This window comes from Sminthopsis crassicaudata, chromosome 2 (genome assembly GCF_048593235.1).
Source record: "Sminthopsis crassicaudata isolate SCR6 chromosome 2, ASM4859323v1, whole genome shotgun sequence".
NCBI lineage: Eukaryota > Metazoa > Chordata > Mammalia > Dasyuromorphia > Dasyuridae > Sminthopsis > Sminthopsis crassicaudata.
The window spans coordinates 103,951,355-103,973,312 of NC_133618.1; the positions used below are offsets into that span (position 1 = coordinate 103,951,355).

General features: G+C 33.4%; 1 protein-coding gene across 1 annotated transcript in view; it reads right to left on the reverse strand.

Moving 5' to 3' along the window:
- Positions 1 to 21,702, reverse strand: part of MTIF2 (mitochondrial translational initiation factor 2) — a 47,050-nt gene extending 25,348 nt beyond the window's left edge. Inside the window, 9 exon segments of the mRNA XM_074286948.1 lie at positions 2,377 to 2,501; positions 5,949 to 6,088; positions 9,451 to 9,627; positions 10,523 to 10,610; positions 10,613 to 10,685; positions 11,524 to 11,695; positions 18,215 to 18,335; positions 19,179 to 19,410; positions 21,367 to 21,702. Of these exon segments, the coding sequence (XP_074143049.1) occupies positions 2,377 to 2,501; positions 5,949 to 6,088; positions 9,451 to 9,627; positions 10,523 to 10,610; positions 10,613 to 10,685; positions 11,524 to 11,695; positions 18,215 to 18,335; positions 19,179 to 19,403 (1,121 nt within the window). The 5' untranslated portion in view covers positions 19,404 to 19,410; positions 21,367 to 21,702.
- Between the last annotated feature and the right edge of the window lie 256 nt (positions 21,703 to 21,958).

Here is a 21,958-nt window from a genome sequence, read left to right on the forward strand (position 1 = left end):
TTGGGATCATAGGTCCATGGGGGAGGAGAAGGAGACCTGACCTTAATGAGGCCTGATTAGCAGGAAGGAGTCATTGGCCCTACATTGTCTATTGTGCAACAGAGAGCTGGGCCTGCAGTCAGGAAGATCTGAGTTCAAATCTAGCCCAAGATTCTTACTAGCTGTGTGACCCTGGTTAAGATAGAATTATTATAGGCTTATTTCCTCATCTGTAGAAATGAGGAAAGTAACAGCACCTACCTCCCAAGGCTGTTGTCAAAATCAGAGGCAGGGAAAGAGAAACAAAGGGAACAAGCATTTATGTAGAAGGGAATAAGCCTTATAGAGTACCTGCCATGTGCCAGGCACTGTGTTAAGAGCTTTACAATTATTTCATTTCAACAACCTTGGGAGGTAGGTGCTGTTACTCTCCTCATTTTTGAAAAATGAGGAAACCACAATAGACCGCGGTTAAATGACTTGTCCAGTTATACAGCTAAAAGTCAAGATTGCATTTGAATTCAGACCTTCCTGATTCCAGTCTTAGCAGTGTTAAGACCTTCTTGGGTGAGGGTTCTTTTTGCAAACATCACTTTCCTTACTCTGAAATTAAAATGCTGTTAGTTTTCTGACTCTTCTGTCTCTGACCTGCTTTGTTTTGGTTCTAGCCAACCCACAGATTAGAGGACGGTTCTGGTCTGGCTGACATATCACTGGACTACCTGAAAGATATAACCAAAATAAATGAGCCTCAACATTCCGTTTCAAGATATCATTAAAAAACCTGCTTAGATCTCTAAGAACTAAAGAAATGAAATTAAAACTCCCAGGAACATTATAGACAAAATCCTAAGTTTTCAGGTCAAAGAAAAAATATTGCAAGCAGCCAAAAATAAAGAATTCAGGTACTGAAGAGTACACATGAGACTGGGCAGCCACCATAATAAAAAAGATGAGAGCTTAAAAATATAATATTCCAGTATTGATCAATTATACTTATTTTTTTTCTTTTCTCAAAAACAAAAACTATGTGTGATATAGGATTGGTTTCAAGGTGAGGAAGAGGAAAGGATACATGGGATATTACAATGATGTAAAAAATAAAAAACATCAATGAAAAATTATTTAATACAAAATATAATATTCTAGGAGGCAAAGGACATAGATTTATAATCAAGAAAAATTTGCCCAGAAAAACTAAGTATTTCCTACAGGGGGAAATATGTATCTTTAATGAAATAGAAAACTTTCCAAACACTTTTGGTGAAAAAGTCCAGAGTTGGGGTCGAGTAAAATAAAAAGACAAATATGAGCAAATCGTAAGGGACTAAACAAGGATAAAAGGCTTACATTATAATACAGGCACCAGGAAGAAGTCCATACAAATAAGAAGAAAGGGTTTGGGGAAACTTGAACCTCATTTTCATCTGAACTGATTAAAAGAGGGACACACAACTGGGTACATGAATGCATTTCATTCAACTAAGAAGGAAAAGGGAAAAGAGAAATGGAGGAATTCATCCTTGGGAAGACAAACTCAACTTTAGCAGAGTATGATTTGCAAAAAGGGGGAAGAAAGAGAAGAAAAGAAGGAGAGTGGAAGGGAGAAAGGGAAAAGAGGAAGAAAAAAAGGGAAGAAGAGAAGGTCAACAACATTTATACATCAAAATGTTCATAGAAGCATTATCTGTGGTAATAATGAACAGGAAAAAAAAGATGTTTATTGATTGGGGAATGTTTAATCAAATTGTATAAATATAATGCACTATTATTACAGCATAAAAAATGATGACTACAAAGAATTCAATGAAAGCATAGGAAGATTTATGAATCAAGGAAAATGAAGTAAACAAAACCAGCTGTGATATGCCTGTCTAAATGAAAAGACTACGGCCACCAAGAATAATAACAATTAAAAAAAAAAAAAGAAAAGAAAAAAGAAAACCACTTGAAAACTGAGTAATAGCAATGACTAAGCTTGGCCCCAAGTAAAGAGCTAAGAAAATATACCTTCCTCCTTTTTATGTACAAATGGGGGATTATAGAAGTGCAACATTGCATATTCTATTAAAACTGATTTTGAAGTTTAAAGAATTGCTTTTTTCCCCTCCTTTTTATTTTTTGTTACAAAGGATAACTTGTTGGTAAGATAGGGATAAATAAAAAATTGAGATGACATAAAAAAACAAAGATACAAATAAATTTTTTAGTTCATTAAAAAAAAATAGTACATAACTAAATACAGTAACAGGAGATATAGAATATACAGAGCTGCACAATATAATTACTACCAAGTATTGCCTTAATTAGAAAATATAACCAATAAATAACTATATATTTCTATGTATTTGTGTATGTGTGTATATGTATATATACATAAACATTTGCCAAGCCTACCCTTTTCCTTTATCAGTTCGAGATTCTACCACTATTGCTTCCACAAGGCCAGTAGGATCTCCTTTCAGCTCCAATATCTCTGCAAGAGCAACTGTTGCCTCTGCCAGAGCCATCAGATTGTCACCCTTAAAAAGCAAAAAAAAAAAAAAAAAATTACAGAAAATTACATCTGTGATGTAATTACTCACTAAATATCTGTACTTAAGACAGAAAGAAAGTATGCTAATCTTTAATATACATTATATTTTTTCCTCTTAAAGTATTAATTATAAGGACCAAATTAGAAAGAAAATTTTTAGAAAAATAAATTAGCCCAAGATTAAAAGTTCCAAAAGGAAGCAGGTAACCTATGCTAAAGTTAGTCACTGTTAAATAGATCTCTATCAGTTACTATTATACATCCCACCTTTTATTTTTCTCTATTTTTTTATCTTCCTATCTTTAATAGTTTTTATTCTCCAAAACCTGTGTTTAATAATCTTATTTTCATTTTTATATTCCCAGGGCCTAACATTATGTAGATATTTAATAATCAATGTATATTGAATTGTGGAATTTTTTCCCTCATCATTCTCCTAACAATAAGTTACTTTATACCTGTATGGAATTTTATGCATTTCAAAGTTTTGTTTTGTTTTTTAATTTATTTTTTAAGTCAAGAAAAATCTATCTCTTCTCCTTCCCCCAGCTCCTTGAATAAAAAAGAAAAACAAAATGCTTGTAAGAAATATGTATAGACAAACAAAGCAAATCGAGGAACTAGCCATTCCCAAAACATATGTCTCTATCTGCTTTAAGATCATCATCTTTCTATCAGGAAACAGGATGCATGATCCATCATAAGTCTTCTGGAATCTGGTCATTGTGTTGATCAAAGTTAAGTCTTTCAAAGTTGTCAAACTTTTCACATACCTCTCAAGAATTTCATTATTTTATTAATTTAATATATGTGGAAACTGAGGTTCATAGAGATTAGATTGGCTTACCAAAAGTCACCAATTAATGTAGAACTATAATAAATTTCACAATTCCTAATCTGATGCTCACTACATGCAGTACCTGCCCCTATTATTACTTTCAGTAACTATAGTTGTTGTTAGGTCTGTAGCATGCTATGGTTTTCCTTTCATCTAATTAACTAGAATTTTCCTGCCACTTAAATACAGTGAAAGATAGCTCTTCCACCCATCAGATACTACTTCTAAGTAACATTAAGCTTTTTTTAAATTCATATTTAAGACCTTCTGCAATGCCCATAGCAAACACATCCTTTTTCAAAATCATCAGCTAATACTAAACACACTTACACATACATACATAGTTATATTTCTATAGTTAAATTATCCTTCTATCTTTACTTGGCCTACATTTGTTGGGATCTCAAGTATTTAAAAAGTTCCTTATTTTAATATTAAAAACTGTCTCTCAGTTCCAGAAGCTTTCATATCTAAAATGTATTTTTAATTTTCCTATTTCATTTCTTGATTAACATTTTAGACCTGCATGAAGTACAACATTTATGCTTATGATAATGAGGTAAAAAGGCTTTTAAACCTTTGATAACTACAAATATGAGACTTCTTTTCTGTGATAACATTAGGTAAGTACAGCAGAAGTATGAATCTGCTCAGGAAATGGCAAAAATAGCTTTCAATGAGGAATGGCACCAAGATTTGGTTTTTCCATAGTAAGTAGCAGTAGAGACCCCTCATTTATAAAACAAAAGTAATAGTTCCCTGTTATGGGCCAGAATTCTTTACTTGAAACAAAGGATTCTTACAAGGTACTAAGTCAGTGGAATTGATAAAGACAATGCTTGTTTAGCATGGTGCTTAACAGTTCTCTAGTTCAGTACTTAGTTCTTAATATAGTTTCACAAGATTCATACCTATGATAAGAGAGCATATAAGCTTGGACAAACTCAGCCAGAATCAGAACTAGAAGACAGACCATGGTGGTGGTCCTCCTGCCTCCCCCACAGAAACCAAGACATATTTAGGAGGACCTCAAGAAGCTGGCAGAGGCAGCGAACACAAAGGACTGGCGGCAGGAGCTCAAGCTCTTGGAACCAAGGAGAGAGGTGGTCCTCTAAAAAAACTAGCTGAGCCCCAAGTGAAGGAGACAAGGCTTTGAAAGAGATAATAAAGGATTTGGAATTTAATCCCTGGCTAACTAGCCAGTGTGGTGATTACTGAACTGAAAAGAAGACTGCTCCTAGAGACCTCCAAGGAAACTGAAACAGAGAACATTACATTTTAGAGAGAACATTACATTTTGGCGCCCAATGTGAGGCCAAACAGAAAAAGAGAACATTACAGTTCCCTGATTAGAGCAGTATTACTGAAGTAGTTCCTTTACTCTCTGTATTGAATGAGAATCAAACCATTAGAATCAGAGTAGTTGAGGGGAGTGGATTTTGAGGTTATCTAGCTCAGTCTCTTAATTTTACATATGAAGAAAATGGACCCCAGAGGAAAAAAAACAACTTAAATATGGAAACATAGCTAGTAAGTATAAAGCCAGGATGTGCTCACTGGTTTTTTGACTCTAAATACTTTGATCTTTCTACTTTTCATTTATCCATAATTTTGCCCAGTTATTTTTTATAACCAGAATTATCAGTCCCTTTAGGTCTGAGTATCATTACCCCAAACTGTGAGCAAACTTTGTCATTGAGTTGCTTCAGTCTGACTCTCTGTGACCCCATTTAGGGTTTTCTTGGTAAAGATATTCCAGCTTATTTAACCGATGAGGAAACTAAAGCACAGGATCAAGTGGCTTGCCCAAAGTCACAGAGATATTAAGTATCTAAGGTTGTATTTGAATTCAGTTCTTCCTGAGTCCAAGCCCAGGGTATGGTTCACTGTGCTACCTATCAATAACTCATGAAACAAAGACCAGTATTTTCCCTGATCTGTTTCAATCTTCCTAGAATTTCATAAAATGCTATTTAGCATATTTATTATACTCTTCACTAGCAGTATGCCCTCAGGTATGTCATCTAATATTTCTGAATCTGTTTCCTTGTCTGCAAAATGAGGAAAATAAAATCTTAAGATTGTAGATATAGCATTGGAAGGAAAATCAGCAGGAATCAAATTCAAACCTCTTATTTTAAATATGAAGCCCAATACTAGTATTCTATCTCCTGCTCCATACAACCTTTAAAAAACAATATCAGCTTTGCCTATTTTTCAGATCAGTTCTGAGAATCAGAAAACTTATATATTAAAGCATTTTCAAGGAAGGAAATCAACATCTACTAAGTACCTACTATGGGCCAGACATTTACAAACGTTATTTTGTTTGATCCTCACAACAACCCTGGGACAAAGCTGCTATTATGATCCCACCATTCAGGAAACTGAAATTAAATTGAGGTGAAGTGATTTGCCCAGGATCTGACAGCCATCAGATCAGATTTGGATTCCAGGAGGTAGGGCTTAATAACCTTGAAATTTAAATATTTAAACATATTTAATGAAATTTAAATATAAAAAATGAAATATATAAATTTAGTGTAGTATTCTCATCACTTGAATATTATTATCTCTGAGTTACTGACAACTTACCTTAAGTGCAGAGATATGTATTGCCTGAACATCACCCCCATACTCTTCGCAAACCACATCATAAGTTAACAATTCTTTTTTCACTCTTTCAGGATCAGCCTCTGGTTTGTCACACTTGTTTATAGCAAGAATGATTGGAACTTTAAAATAAAAAGTTTCAAAAAAGGTAAAACGATAAGTGAGTTTATAGTACAACTTCCTCCACTCTCAATTACAATGATAATACCTCCTCATACTGATTTTCTTTTACTCAGTGGCTTTACAACATTCATTCTGGGGTTTAATAGTGATACATTCTTTACTGACTTCAGTTATTATTTCTATTATATTATACAAAGATAAAAACTAGGGCTAGGTTTTCAATAGGAAACAGTGAAAATATGAACTATATCATCTGCAGGTCACTAATTTAGACTCTGATTACTTCACTGAAAACTTGCTAGAGATTTTGAGATTCCATAAAATGACAAATCATGCAAATGCTCTAATTAGAAATAGAAAATCATTAAATTTTGTAGATCCCTCTAATTTTACAGATAAATAAACTGAGAGTCAGAAAGATAAAGCAATTTGATCAAGGTCTTTTTTTTTTTTTTTTTTTGAGATTGGGTCTCTCCCTCTCTCAGACAAACTCAATACAAATGAGCCCACTCCTAGGCAGGTTCCAGTATTGATAGTTATATAATGTTTGATCTGTTCTTCAGTAACTTTTTCTTCTTCTATAGACGGATTGTCAGCCTTTCACCCCCGGGGACTCACCACATTATAATGAAAAACTTAGTGTGAACACCTAATGACATTAATTAGGTCTCCTGCAATTCTGAACTGAGATCCTCAAATCTCACTCAGCCTCCCCTAGTAGCAGACATTAGGGTCTTTAGGGTCCTGCATCACCATTACCACCCAACTTGATCAAGATCCTTGAGCTCCTGATAGGCAGAGTCAAGACAAAAGTATAGGTGGCACATTTCCTGGTCCTGTGTATTTTTTACTAAATAATGCAACCTACAATAGGAGAATATAAATAATACTTACAGGACTAAAATAGAAGAAATTTTTGGCAATACATTTAAGTACAATCTAATCACTGAGTATTTCCTTATACGTCTTTAAAAATTATTTCATTTTTTCTATCTTCCTTTGATAAAAGATCAAATGAAATAAGCCATGTGGAAAAAAATATTTTTTAATTTGTTTTTTATAGAAGTTTTTTTTTTTTTTAAACATATGCAAGGATAATTTTTCAACACTGACCCTTGAAAAACCTTACATTCCAATTTTTCCCTCCCTTCCTTCCCCCCTCCCCTAGAAGGTATGTAATCCAAAATATGTTAAACATGGTAAAAATGTTAAATCCAATATAAGCATACATATTTATAAAATTAGCTTGCTGCACAAGAAAAATCAGATAAAAAAGTAAAGAAGAAAAAGAAAAGAAAATTCAAGCAAACCACAACAAAAAATAAATAAATAAAAATACTATGGTGTGATCCACCCTCAGTCCCCACAGACTCTCTCTGGGTGTAGATAGATCTCATCATCACCGGATCATTGGAATTGGCCTAAATCATCTCATTGTTGAAGAGAGCCACATCCAACAGAATTAATCATTATATAATCTTGCTGTTGCCATGTATAATGTTCACCTGGTTCTATTCACTTCACTCAGCATCAGTTCATGTAAGTCTCTCCAGGCTTCTCTGAAATCATCCTGTTGGTCATTTCTTATAGAATAATAATATTCCATAGCATTCACATACCATAACTTATTCAGCCATTCTCCAACTGATGAGCATCCATTCAGTTTCTTTACCATTACAAAAAGGGCTGCCACAAACATTTTTGCACATGTGGGTCCCTTTTCCTCTTTTAAGATCTCTGCCCAGATCTCTTAAACCAAAGGGTATGCACAGTATGATAGCCCTTTGGGCATAGTTCCAAATTGCTCTCCAGAATAGCTAGATCCATTCATAATTCCACCAACAATATATTAGCATTCTAGTTTTCCCACATCCCCTCCAATATTTGTCATTATCTTGGAAAAAATATTGTGAAATGTAAAGATCTATTCACATATAATGTATAATTTATCATTACCTGAGAGCCACAAAAGTAAAAAACACATTTAAACATAAACATATATATGTATTTGTACACAAAAATATATGCATAATATGTGTGTATATATGTATGTATGTATATTTTCACATAAATGCAAAAATATATACACACCTAATTAAGTCCACTAGACTGAAGAATATGAAGATCTTCAAATATTTTAGGCAACCATAATCCGAAATCTTTAAAAAGCTTTCATGGATCTATGGTCAATCTTATTACTCCTATTGAAAGTATGGACCTAAAATATTTTGTAACTGCTCTTAAGAATTTTAAAAATATAAATTTCAGATTAGTAAACCAAAGGACCACTTTAGGACAAAGGACCTGTTTAGTTTGGCCACTGGTTTAATATGTCCATTTATTATCATCAATAATACAAACACTCATTCTCATTTATGTGGAACAATGAATTCTCAATTACAATAATGAAGGGAAACAAATTTTAAAAATACAAAACTGAATAATCCAAATACCTGGCATTGAAATATATCTGGTACCTTACATTTTAATATACCTGTGTCACAAGAAAATTATGTCCTATTATAAAGGTCTGATTTAAAATAACCTAGATCTGATTATCCGGGAAAGATTTTCTTCATATAAAGTAAAAACAGGTAAGTGAAGTGAACAGAACCAGGAGAACATTGTACACAGTAGCAACAAGATTATGTGATGATCAACTGTGATGGCCTTGCCTCTTCTCAACAATGTAGTGATTCAAAGCAATTCCAATAGACTTGAGATTGAAAATGCCAATCCTATCCAGAGAGATCAAATGTGGATCGAAGCACAGTATTTTCACCTTTCAGCTTGCTTGTTCTTTTCTTCCTCATGTTTTTCCCCCCCTCTTCTGATCTGATTTTTTTTGGTATAACATGTCAATAAATGGAAATATGTTTAAAAGGGGAAAAAAAAAAAGAAAATGTTTAAAAGAAAAAAAATAAAATAAAATAAATGCAAGAAGCATTATGTGCCTGAGACGTCAACAAAGTAAATCCATAAATACTAGGGAAAGAATTGCCCTTAAATTTGAAAACAAGATTTGTGGCTACTAAGGGGATAAATCCCTCTAGGGACAATAAAGCAAGCACTATGAATCAATCTTGCTCAAGCACCTTCCCCTGAAGAGAGTATACAATATTTTCCCAAAACTAATTCAAAAGGGAGATACAAGTACCATTCCAATTTTATCAAGGAAAAATAAGGTCAAGTTATTTCTAAAACTTAATATATTTAGTAGTAAGCAGTCTCTCTGATGTGGTATGAAAATTCCTTTTTAGAATATCTGTGAATAGAACAGCTTTATTACATTGTGCTAGGTTCATGAACACTACTACAATTAATCAGATACTAAAGCAAAAATGATTAGTCATATAAGTACCTTGAGCATTTTGGGCATGTTGGATAGATTCCACAGTTTGTTTCATTACTCCATCTTCTGCTGCTACAACTAATATGATAATATCAGTAAGATGAGCACCCCTAGACCTCATTGCTGAAAAGGCAGCATGTCCAGGAGTATCAAGAAAGGTTATCTTTTCTCCAGATGGTAGAGAAACTATAAAAACAGAATTCCAAAGACACAAAAAATTTAAAATGTATTATCTCTAATTTAAACAAACATAAGTATCATTACTGAATGTATTCTACTCTAAAATACGTAATACTTTTGTTTTAGCAAACAATTAAAATTCAGAGTATAAATGATAAATTCATATTTTTAAAATTATGAAACATCAATATCACCTTTAAACTGCACATGAAGTATCTTCCTTCACAAAGCATTCTTTAAATTTCAAGCTCACAATAAAATTCAAAACCATTCCTCTGTATATTTGAAGAGAAAAAAATCTGAATAATCAATTATAGGAAGAATCTGTGTTTTATGTATGTATGTCTCTCCATTTTAGGGGGAGGGAGGAAAGAGAATATATCAATTCGCTGAGCAACACTGTTAACATCTAGGAAAGAAAGTTATAAATACATGATCCAACTAGAACTATGGAATGATTTTAAATTTAAATTTTATTATACATTTACCTAGAGTAGAAAGAGGATTTGAATGCTAAATGTACCCATTTCATGAGTAGCTAGAAAAAAGGATATCAGATGAACAGTCCAAATACTATACTGCTATGCAAATAGTGATGAGGATGATAACAACTGTTGTAGTTATTGCAATACTTAAATCATAAAGAATGTAAAAGTCAACAATGATAAGAAGGTATTGAAGTAGTAGTGTTCTGCACTGATGAAGGGGGGCAGTTCCCACACTAAAGAAATCATTTTTCAAAGTATCTAAGTATATTTCATCCAAATCAGTGGTAGGTTTGTGCTTCAATCTGTCCTCTTGATACTTTTAGATTGAAACACTGAATTTCACATTATTGACATATGAAATACAAATTACAAATAGCACTCCTAAGCACATTAAAAATAATTTATATTCATACCAAGAAAGGCACCAATATGCTGAGTTATGCCTCCAGCTTCCATTGCTGCTACTTGAGTTTTTCGCAGTTTGTCAAGTAAAGTTGTTTTTAACCATGATCAACATGACCCATGATGGTAACAACTGGGAATCTTGGGATTAAAAAAGCTGGATCTGCCTCAGGTCTACAATTAATAGGAAAGAATTTTCATTCCAAAAATGTTATAAACATTATGTAGCCTTGGTTATATCATATAGACTGATTCTCAATCTGCTCTTTTAAATTAACAATGAATCCCAGCATAATCATCACTCATATGAACATCATTATACTTCCTTCTAAATATTAAATTATTCATCATCAAAATATATATGAAAGTTTTATTATTTAATTTATTCATATATAGTTCACATTCTTACAATTTCTAACACAGTGATAAGTAGATAGTGAATATATATTTGTTGAAACACATTTTTAATTTAAGAATTATTAGTCATACATGGCAAGCTGAGAAACATAATCCTCATTCATTTTTTTCCCTTTTTCCCCCCTTCATTCATTTTTAATAGTCAAACACATCTCCAAAGTAACAATATTACTTTAAAATGCTTTGGATACTTTTAAAAAAGCAAAAATTTACCTCAGCATATTCACATTTTCTAGATATAAACCAATTCCAAAAGTTTATTTTAAATACCCAAACCTAGAATGCACTAGTTCATCAGCTCCAATTTTTAGAATATCTAGTCTTCAAAAGTCAGCTCAAAGGACAACTCCTACAAGGGCTTTTCTTGATCTTCCCTCAACTAGCTAACATTTCCCACCAGAATTACCTGTATTAGCATTGTATATTTTTCTATGTACATGATGTGTCTTCTCAGAATATGTAAACTCTTTGAGAGAAGAAATTTATCCTATATCCCCAACATGTAGCATAGAAAACCGATATAGTAAATACTCAATAAATCCTTGATGATTGACTGATATTTCCATTATAGAAAAATACTAAACTTGAGTTTTACCTTCTCATAGCATCTTTGTTTTCTCTGACGACTTCTGCTTTTAGCTGGAGTCTTTTGCACTTCATTCCAGATTTTTTTAAAACTTCCTTAATCCAAACATAATCTAAGGGAGACTCAGGCTCAAGTAAGTCAATGTCAAGAGCAGTGTTCAACAAGGCTTCATACACATGATCTAGGGAAAGTGTTGATAAGAATTTTTAAAAGAAGAATAGAGTACTGCTATGTTCAATTTCAGCAATATTTATTTTAAAAATCTATAGACACAATAGCACTGGGCTAGGCATTGGAGAGGAGAAAAAATTTAGACAAGACAAGGTCCCTACTCACAAGAAGCTTAAGGTTCAAATGGAGATAAGACATGAAAAAAGACTACTGTAATACACAGAGCAATTTGTTAAGTACATTAGAAATACACCAAAAAAGTGTCATGTCACTACTAAAAAATATATATTAAGAGAAGGCTTTAAGGATGAGATGGCACTTGAGATGAGCCTTAAGGGATGGACAGAGGAATTCAACAGTCAAAAAAGGAAATGTCCAAGCATGGGAAATCTGAGCAAAAAAATAGAGAAAAACTTTGGAGTACATTCAAGAGTTACTATTTTGATTTGGCTGAAAAAAAACTGAAGTTGTCTGAATACAGACTAAAGGATGCTGTTTTTTATTTTCTTTCACTTTTTTTCCTTTTATTCTAATCTTTTTGTACAAATTTACTATTATGCAAATATTTTACATAATTGCACATATATAATCTGTATCACCTTGCTTTACTATCTCATGGAAGATGGAAGGAGAAAAGGATGGAATTTGGAACTCAAAACTTTAAATAAAAATTTTTTTTAAAACCTGGAAAAAATAAAATATGAGATGATAGTGTTCCATTGGACTTAGAAAACTTTTCAGACCTGATTTACCAAAACTAAACTGTCTACTACAAAACTATCTACTACAGATAGAACTTTATTAAAAAAAACAATCTGCATAATTTTCTTTTACTGATTACAAAATCAATTAAATATTTTCTCCACTAACCTAGGTTTGCATATAAAATTTATAAAAACACTCTAAAGTGAACATCTGTAAATCACATTTAAGAGTGCTGATTTTCTAACCACTATCATGCTACTGTGGGTACAAGGGCCCTAAGATGAGAGAACAGTAAATAAGCTGGAGGATAAAGCAGTCCAGTCCAGCTCTTCTCCCAAAAGTACTCCAACAAAAAACTATTAAAAAAAAAAAACAAACCAAGCAGTGGCCAGGAAACCAAAAGAAGCATCACAGTGATAATAATTTTCCCAGGAGGGGCAGCTAGGAGGCGCAGTGGATAGAACATCAGTCTAGAATTCAGGAGGATCCAAGTTCGAAACTGGTCTCAGACACTTAATACTTCCTAGTTGTGTGACCTTGGGCAAGTCACTTAACCCCAACCTCAGAAAAAAAAAAAAAAAGAAGAAGAATTTTCCCAGGCAACATGAAACAGATAAAGGTCCTCAGTCTAACAAGGAAGTCATCAGCAGCACCTTCAGTGAAGTGAAAAAACATAAATAAGACCTGCAGCTTTCTACAAGGATAAAGAAGTAGTTCTGATACTATGTTCTTTGCACAAGGTTTGATGTTCTATAAGAAAGCCTCTTCTGAATACCCTAGAAGTGCATCAAAGATCCTGCAAGATTTCCAAGAGTACCTGTAGCCACAATATTTCAGAGAATAGTTACAGACTGTATGTTAGGCATGGACCTGGAATAGAGTATTAAATCCATACCAAAGCTTGGCCTAAATCTTGCATCTAACAAGAGCAAGGAACTCAGACCAAGGAAAAGCAAATAAATCTGGCTATGTGAATATGCCAAACCTTCCAATTAGCTGACAGGGTTGGGGCCAGGGCAGCTGACAGAAGCTTCAACCACAGACAAGCCAAATGAGTAAGAAGCTTGCAAAGCAAAGACTAGGAGTATAATAAGTCTTCACATTAGATGAGACCACTTTAAGCATACTGAAAGCTTGAAAATCATCAGACTAAGTTATTCCAAAGATCCTTAAAGAAAATAGTACTCACTATCCAAAAAGAAAAGCAAAATCCCTGAGAATACAAATCAGGAAAAAAACAAAAGTCCAGACACTCTCCCCTGAATTTTAAAGAGCCTGGTCCTAAGTAAAGCCCCAATTTCAGGAGCAAGGGTGAAAAAATGAATAAATAAACAAAAAAAGAATCTCACCCTAAATGTTATGACAGCAAATCTCAAGACTCAAAACTTGAAGAGAATAATTCAAAAACATTTATAAATAAAACTTCAAGGTAAAACACAGCTTGGACACAAGTTCAGTTAGAAGTGCTAAAAGAAAGGATTTTTTAAAATGACCTTATAAATTATATAAGAGTTTTAGAAAAGAACTGGAAAAAAATTAGAACTTTCAAGAAAAAATTCTGAAAATTAATAGCTTAATGATAGAGGTAATATTATCCATGCAGTAGATTTTTTTGAAAATTAAAATAGATAAAATAGAAATTAATGACTCCATAAGACAAGAAATATTAAAGCAAAGTCAAAACAGCAAAAAAGGGGGAAAAAAAAAATCTCGTGTCAAAAACAAATGACCTAGTAAACAGATAAAGGAGAAATAATTTAAGAATCACTGGGTTACCTGAAAGTAATAATCATAAAAAGATTTTAGATATAAAATTTCAAGAAATCATAAATGAAATTTGAACATACATAACAGATCAAGAGGACAAAGTTAAAATAGAAAGAATTCGTTAGTCACCTCTTGACAGAAATTCCAAAATAAACACTCAACAATGCCACAGCCCAAAATACAGAGCTTTCAAATAAAAAAAAAATATACAAGTAACAAAAAGAACAAGTGCAAGAGACACAGGTAGGCTCACACAGAATTTAATAGCTGAATGATAAAAGAGTGGGGTATTTGGAATATATTACAGGAAGCATATTATAAATTTATGAGAATAAACTACCTAACAAAAGTAAGTATAATCCTGCAGGATCTTAGGAAATAGAAAACTTCCAAGCATTCTGAATGAAAAGATAAGAGCAAAGTAGGAATTTTGACATAAAAATAACTCAAGAAAAATAACAAAAGATAAACACAAGTGAACAACTGGAAGGAATTAAACAAGGATGAAGTGCTTATATTCTAAGAGGAAATAGGATGCAACTATCTTCCCAGAATGTCATTAAGTTAAGACAAAATGCCTTGTAATGGTTTTATTATGTTTTGATGATCTTGAAGAAAGGAAAGGAAGGAGAAAGAATACAATAGAGATAAAATGGGAATGAAGGGTGGGAGAATTTATCCCATATAATTGGAATAAACTACAGAAGACCATACAAACAAGCAGCTAGGGCTGAGAGAGGCAGGTGACACTTGGACCTCACTTTTATCCAAATTGATCAAAAAAGTGGTGAACACACACACACAAACAGAGAAAGGGGCACAAAAACAACATTTAATTTGACAGAGAAACAGGAGGAAACAAGAAAGGGGCATAAGAATGTAGACTCAGGAAGAGGTTAATCCTAAGTTTAACAAACTAACTTTGGAGAAAAGAAAGAAATATTTGGTAAGTAAGGTTTTAAAGGAAGTAGTAGTAGTAGTATCATTTTTACATAATATCTACATATATAGTATATATTCATGTAATACACAAAATACATCATCATTACAATATATAACTACATTCCATAAATAAGAATATATATAAAATAAAAAATGTGTATTATATATACTTAAAATTAATGTTCAAAATAGCACAGCACTTAAATATTTTAAAATCAACAAATATTTAACTAAAAGTAAATTCTAAATGAGTTATAGGGGGAAATAAAAAGTAAAATCATAATTGCAGGACCCCCCCCCATTGTAGTTCTTTCAGACTCAAACAAATCTAACCAAAAAAAGCTTACTAAAAAAAAAGAGCTATTAAGGAAAGGGTTAAAGATTAATTTGAGACTAGTAATCCTAAAAAATTGTGGGTCAAAAAATAAACCATAAAAACAAGAGATAATTTCACTAGATATTATGACGATAATGGGACAATATACCAGAATTTTCAGGCAGTCATTAGGGGAAAATTTTTTTTTGTCAACAGGAGACAGAAAAAAAAAAAAAATCAATCAATTAACCATACAACTTAAAAAAATTAGAAAAATCAACAAATCCTAAAACCCTAATTCACCACCAAAATAGAAATTCTGAAAATAAAAGATTAACTAATCTGAAAAAAGAAAAACAAAAAAACACTAAATTAATAAATAAAAGAGCTCTTTTTTTTTTTTTTAACCATATGCACTGAGATGGAGAACATACAACTCCATTTTTTTATTATTTCAACTCTACCAATTTCACTGTTAAACAAAATATTGACTCACATTAAATTATTTTTATTAAAAATCTGTTGTTTTAAGGTTTAGGTTTTGTTTCTTCCTGTTTCAATAACCTGTATTATGAGTTATTGTTTTTTCTATAAAGAATTTAAGTCAGAAACTTAACATTGGAACAGTGTACAGTTTCATTTCCTAGCTTATTTTATCATTCCAACTGGATGACTAAAATATGTTAATGTACATGACAGAAGAGGAAAAAATTGCAATGCAGCAATTCTAACAAGGAATCTGGCTCAAATGCTGTCCTTACCAAGCAAAAATTACAAAATTATGTTATAGGTGAAATTTTATTTAAAAAATTTTCTGGTTATTTCCAAAAACAAATCTTTTACTGTCTTAAAGAAAGAAATATTCTTTCACCTTTTGAATGCTAATTCTGCTTTTATGCTCTTGGTCTCACTTCTTTCTAATTCTCAAAGGACTTGATCCAGCAATTATTTGCTGTCTCACTCTTCTTTAATCACTGTCTAAAAATATTGTCCAGTATCCTTTTTATTTAAAAAAAAAAAAAAAATTAACCTTCCTTAAACTCTGCTACCCTTTCTAACGACCATCTTCTTCCCTTTTCTTCACCAACAAATGTCTCAATAGAGTGGGAATCAAAAACCTGGAGCCCAAACACACAGTTCCTACATTCACATTCCTCCATCCTTGCAAACTACCTCCAGTCCAGGTCCTCCACTGAAATGGATTTCTTAAAGGTCTATCAACTCCTAATTTTCAAAAACAATGGCCTTTTTTTTCAGATCTTCCTAGACCCTTCTCTCACAAAGATATAACACAGTTTAACTCTTTTCTCATTTGGTTTCCATTATACTACACTATTCTAGTTCTCTTTCTAACTTCTTTTTCTTTCCCATCTCTTCATCATTAACTCCTTAAACATAAATATTATACAAGTGTCTCTCCACAGCCCTCTATTTTTTCCTTTACTGATCTCCTCTACTTCCATGATTTCAAAATTATCTTTCAATTAACTTCCAAATATATAACTTCACCTCTTACTTTATAACTCCCAAGCTAACCTCAACATCTCCAACTGGAATGTCCTGCCACCAGTTAAAATTCACTATTTTCACAACTAAACTTTTTATTTTATTCCACAAATTAACCCTTTCTCTTAACTCCCCCACTTATAAAGTTAGATTTAAAGCTAAAAAAAAAATTTTTTTTATTGTGGATATCACCATATTCCTAGGCATCGAGGCTTAAAATTACAGTCATTTTGATTCTTTCCTTTCCCTCATGGTCCACTCCTAAGTCAGTTGACAAATCCTATCAATTCTACCTCTGAAATATTCCTACATTCATGCCTCCCACCTTTAATACTCACAATGCTATCACAATAGGGCAAGTTGTCATTTCTTGTAACCTTGACTAAACTGTTATCCATGCCCTTTAATCTCTTTCCAATTTATCCTTTATGCAATTGACTAAGTCACTGTCCAAATATGCAGGTCTGACTACCTTAATTGTTCAAATTAATTCCCTGTCCAGTTAGTCAAGATCGTCAACCACTCAAGTCTTATTTCATACATTCTAGAAAGAATTGGCATTCCCATCCTGCCCTTTATCATATCCATATATTTTTGTAAAGGTAATCTTTCTACCTACATCTGAAACAGATTTCCCCTATATTATCTCCATATATTGATATATTTTTCCTTCAAGTCCCACCTCCTCTATGAAGCCCCTTTTGATCCTCCATCACTCTCAGTAAACAGCTATCCCCCCCAAAAAACCAGCTACCCCACTGTCCTTAATCTCTCATTGCTGTGATCAATGAACTTTTCTTATGTACTTATCATATCCTTAATTATATTACACAATTATTTGTGCATATCTCTTATCCCTACAATATTAGCAACTTGGGGGAAAAGGTTATTTTATCTTTTAAATTTTTATCCCCAGAATGTAACACAGTTTACTGCACATAGTATATGTTTAATAAATGTTTATGGAATGTTAAATCAATGAAGGAAAAAAAGTGGATTAAAAAATTCATATGGGAATATCAAAGACAGGCTTTGGCCTCATTCCAATACTCTACAGCAATTTCTGAGAAAGGTTAAATATTTGTTTTGATTTTGCTAAAGATAGAAAAATATATGTGGCAATCTGTCCCAGAATTATGACTCATAACCTGTAGAAGTCTGAAAAACACTTAAACATATTATTCTTTAAATGATACTCCATTGTCATCCTTGAGTGCCTCAATCTAATGCTAAGTGAAACACTAGCTCTTCAGTATTCTAGGGCTTCTTTTCCTACAAAAACATCTGGCTCACCTATATCTTTATTCATAGATCTGGCAAGGTCTTCAACAGTCATTCCATTCCACACCTCTACCACCTGCTGTTGGTTTTTAGAGTTCTTCCAAGGTAATTTAGATTTCTGTGGTCTTTCTCCCTATTTAAAAAAAAATGTATATAGGAAGAAAGAAATCTAAGTGGCACAATCACATTATTTGTGGATAATCTTTTTTCATACAGTAGCTATTTCTTTTCAAACATACATTCTCACAAATAATTTCACCTTTCAGGCTGGAAGTGACATGTGACATTATTAATTTAGGACAATATGCACTGTTGTTAATGTAATAAAATGGCACTCTGGAAGCATAAAGCACTGGACTTGGAATCAGGAGAAACCTGGGTTCAAATCTTGTTTTTGAAAATTACTAGCTGCATGACCACAGGAAGGTTAACTTTTTGAGACCTATTATTCTCATCTGCAAAATGGGGATAATTGACACTGATACTAAGAGGTTATTAAAACTGTTTGGACATGTATACATATATTGTATTTAACTTATACTTTAACATATTTAACATATATTGGTCAACTTGCCATCTGGGGGAAGGGGTGGGGAGAAGGAGGGGAAAAGATGAAAGGAAAGGTTTTGCAATTAGCAATGCTGGAAAATTACCTATGCATAAAATTTTTGTAAAAATTAATTACATGTAATTATATAAATTTTTTTAAAAAGAGATTATTGAGAGAATCAAATAAAATAATATATTATTTTGTAATACTTCGTAAACTTCAAAACACTATCCAATTATTATCAATATTTCTGGCTAACTGAAATTTCTTTTTTCTCCCCACCCCAACCAAAAAAAAGGTTACCTAGCATGCAGCATTTAAAAATAAGGAGTCTTTAACAAAATATTAAAAATTACTTTCTAAGAATAGCACTGTACTTTCATCTTAACATTATAATAAAATGGCTACTAAAAAGATGCTGAGTACCTTCTTTACGCTTAAAAGTCTATACTGTGATAAAGCAACATTGATGAATGTGTCTGTTTGCCAGGTTGCTGGTATACATAGGGTAGTACACACAGGATAAGTAAAGGAGGGCATAAGCTTCCATTGTATCAAACAAGCTCTTCTTCGACACAGAGTATGCAGCTGTCTATAAGCATTGGGAAACAGCATCAAACTTTCCAACTTCAGTATTATTCCTATGTTCATTTTTCTCCTATTAAAAAAAAAAAATCAAAATATTTTAATACTGAAAACTTCAACTTAAAAAAAAAAAAAGGTAGTCAACTCAAATCTGAATTATCTTATAAACAAAAGACATCTGTCATATCGACTACAGTAGACATTTATGCAGAATCATTTTGAAAATATATGTCTAACAAGTATCTTTTAATCTCATAGCTCTTCACACTAAACAAATTCATCTTGGTAATTTATTTCTTTCTAGGCCCATTTTAAAATAATCAGAACTCACCACCCCATTTATTTTTTTTTAACATACAAAAAAACTAAGTTCTCAAAAATCTCCCACACTGTCCCTAACCCAGACAACTAGCAAGAACTATATTCCTTAAAACCTAAGAAATAAATCCATTAAGATTTAGATTCATTAAGTACATGAGAACACAAAACAAAATTACAAGAAAAATAATTTGGTAAGAATTGCAAATGGAAGAGCCAAAGAACTGTGGGCATTTCTGAGTTATCAGAATAGGACAGAGGACGCTTTCCTTTTGAATAACATTGTGAGGTAATTCTTGAGCGAAGAAATTGTCACAGATTAGCAGAGAAGGATGACATTTTAGTCAGGAAAAAAAATTAATAAAAAATGCAAGTAGAAACTAGAAAACATGTCCTAGAATAATAGCTAACATTTACATAGGCTCTTTTCTTTCTTTCTCTCTCTCTCTCTCTCTTTTTTTTTTTTTTGGCTGATGCAATTGAGGTTAAGTGACTTGCTCAGGGTCACACAGCCAGGAACTCAGGTCCTCCAGACTTCAGGGCTGGTGCTCTATCCACTGCGCCACCTAGCTGTCCCAGTGCTTTTCACATATTATCTCATTTTGCCTTCAAAGACTTTGGGAAGTTAAGTGTAATTATTAGCTTCAGTATACAAATAACCAAACTTGAGGCAAAGATAGATATTTTGTCCAAGGTTTTGCCCAACTACTAAGTATCTAGGGTTGGATTTTAATTTAGGTCTTCTAGATTTCAGGTGCAAAGCTCAATAAGCATTATTATGACATGGCTGTCACCACAAATCTATTGTTAGGAAGGCACTTGAAAAATCAACTAATTCAGGAATTTCTGTTTTGTTATTTTTAGTTCCAAATGCTTCTCCTCCCTTCACTCCCTCCCCCATTTATTAGGAAGGCAAGAAATATGAAACCCATTATGAAACTGAACAAATGTATGAAAAATATATATATTTTTTAAAAACTGCTTTAATCTGTCCTCCGACTTCATTAGTCTCTCTGGAGGTGGACAGCATTTTTCATCATACGCCCTTTGGAACTGTTGCATAGTCCAGGGGTTTCTTAACCTGGGGAAATCTTCAAACTTGGTGGTTGTTGGGATGGTTTTTGTTTTATTATTTGGATAACTGTATTTCAATATAACCGTTTCCCACTGTAATCCTGTGTGCTTTATTCGTTTTGTTTTTTGTTTGTTTTTTTTTAAGTTACCCTGAGGTGTCTGTAGCCTTCACCAGAATGCAGCCAAGGAGTGACAGAAAAAGAAATTGAGAAGCTAATTTAGTGCAACTGCTTCATTTTGCAGATGGAAAACCCAGGTTACTAAACTAGTGACCAAACAGAATAAACCTTGACTACCAATCCATGGCTCTTTACACACAATGTTCACTTAAAACATTTTAAGGGCAATTTGGTTGGAAAAACAGGAGCAGCAGAATATGTGGTTAGTGTTGGTCTTGGAAGTCGGGAGAACTAAGTTCAAATCTTGCCTGTACAAGTCACCAAGTCACGACCTCTCTCTCCAATCTCCAATCTGTAAAATGGGAACAATAATAGAATCTATTTCCTAAATTTGTTTAAGGCCCAAATACGCGATAACTTAGGTAGGAAAAGCTTTTTGAAGGTGCGGTATAAATGCTATTCTCATTATCGATGTTATTCATGAAAACAGGGATCAGTCCGAAGCATTTTCGCCTGACCTTAAAGTCAATGGGAAGCTCGTGCAGTTTGGGTCGCGTGTGGAGTCGTGTTACTCTGCACGGACGTCCAGGTAGGATCAGAGGCCCCCACAGGGATCAGAGTCCATGATGCAAGGTGACAGTGACCGTGAGACCAAGTTCACGGAGATGCGAACCACACGACAGGCAGGTCGATGTCTCCTGATTTCACGAAATAAGCATGGTGTTCCAGGCAGGGAAGCGGCGGCTAAGCTGACAGTGATGAACAGAGAAGTTTCACAGCCGGCAGAATAAACTCCAGAGATCCTCTTCCGGCGCCCGAACAGTCTATCAGTCCGTCCCTAATTGGGCCCCCAAGCTCTCTTCCGACTTCCGGCGGAAGTTCCACCGCCTCAAAGCCAGATGGCCTTCCTCCGTGGGCCACACGGAATGGGCGCCACCCAGCGGCGGGCCATTCAGGAAGCCGCTGCAGGATTCTAGACCAGGAACGCGCGCGCGTGCTAGTGCGCTTTTCTAATCTTAGTAACCCTTGAATCTGTCCCTCCATCCCTCACCGTCACCACCTTTCTCACTGGCCTTTGCCTTTTTTGGTATCTCCCAAGGCATCGAATAA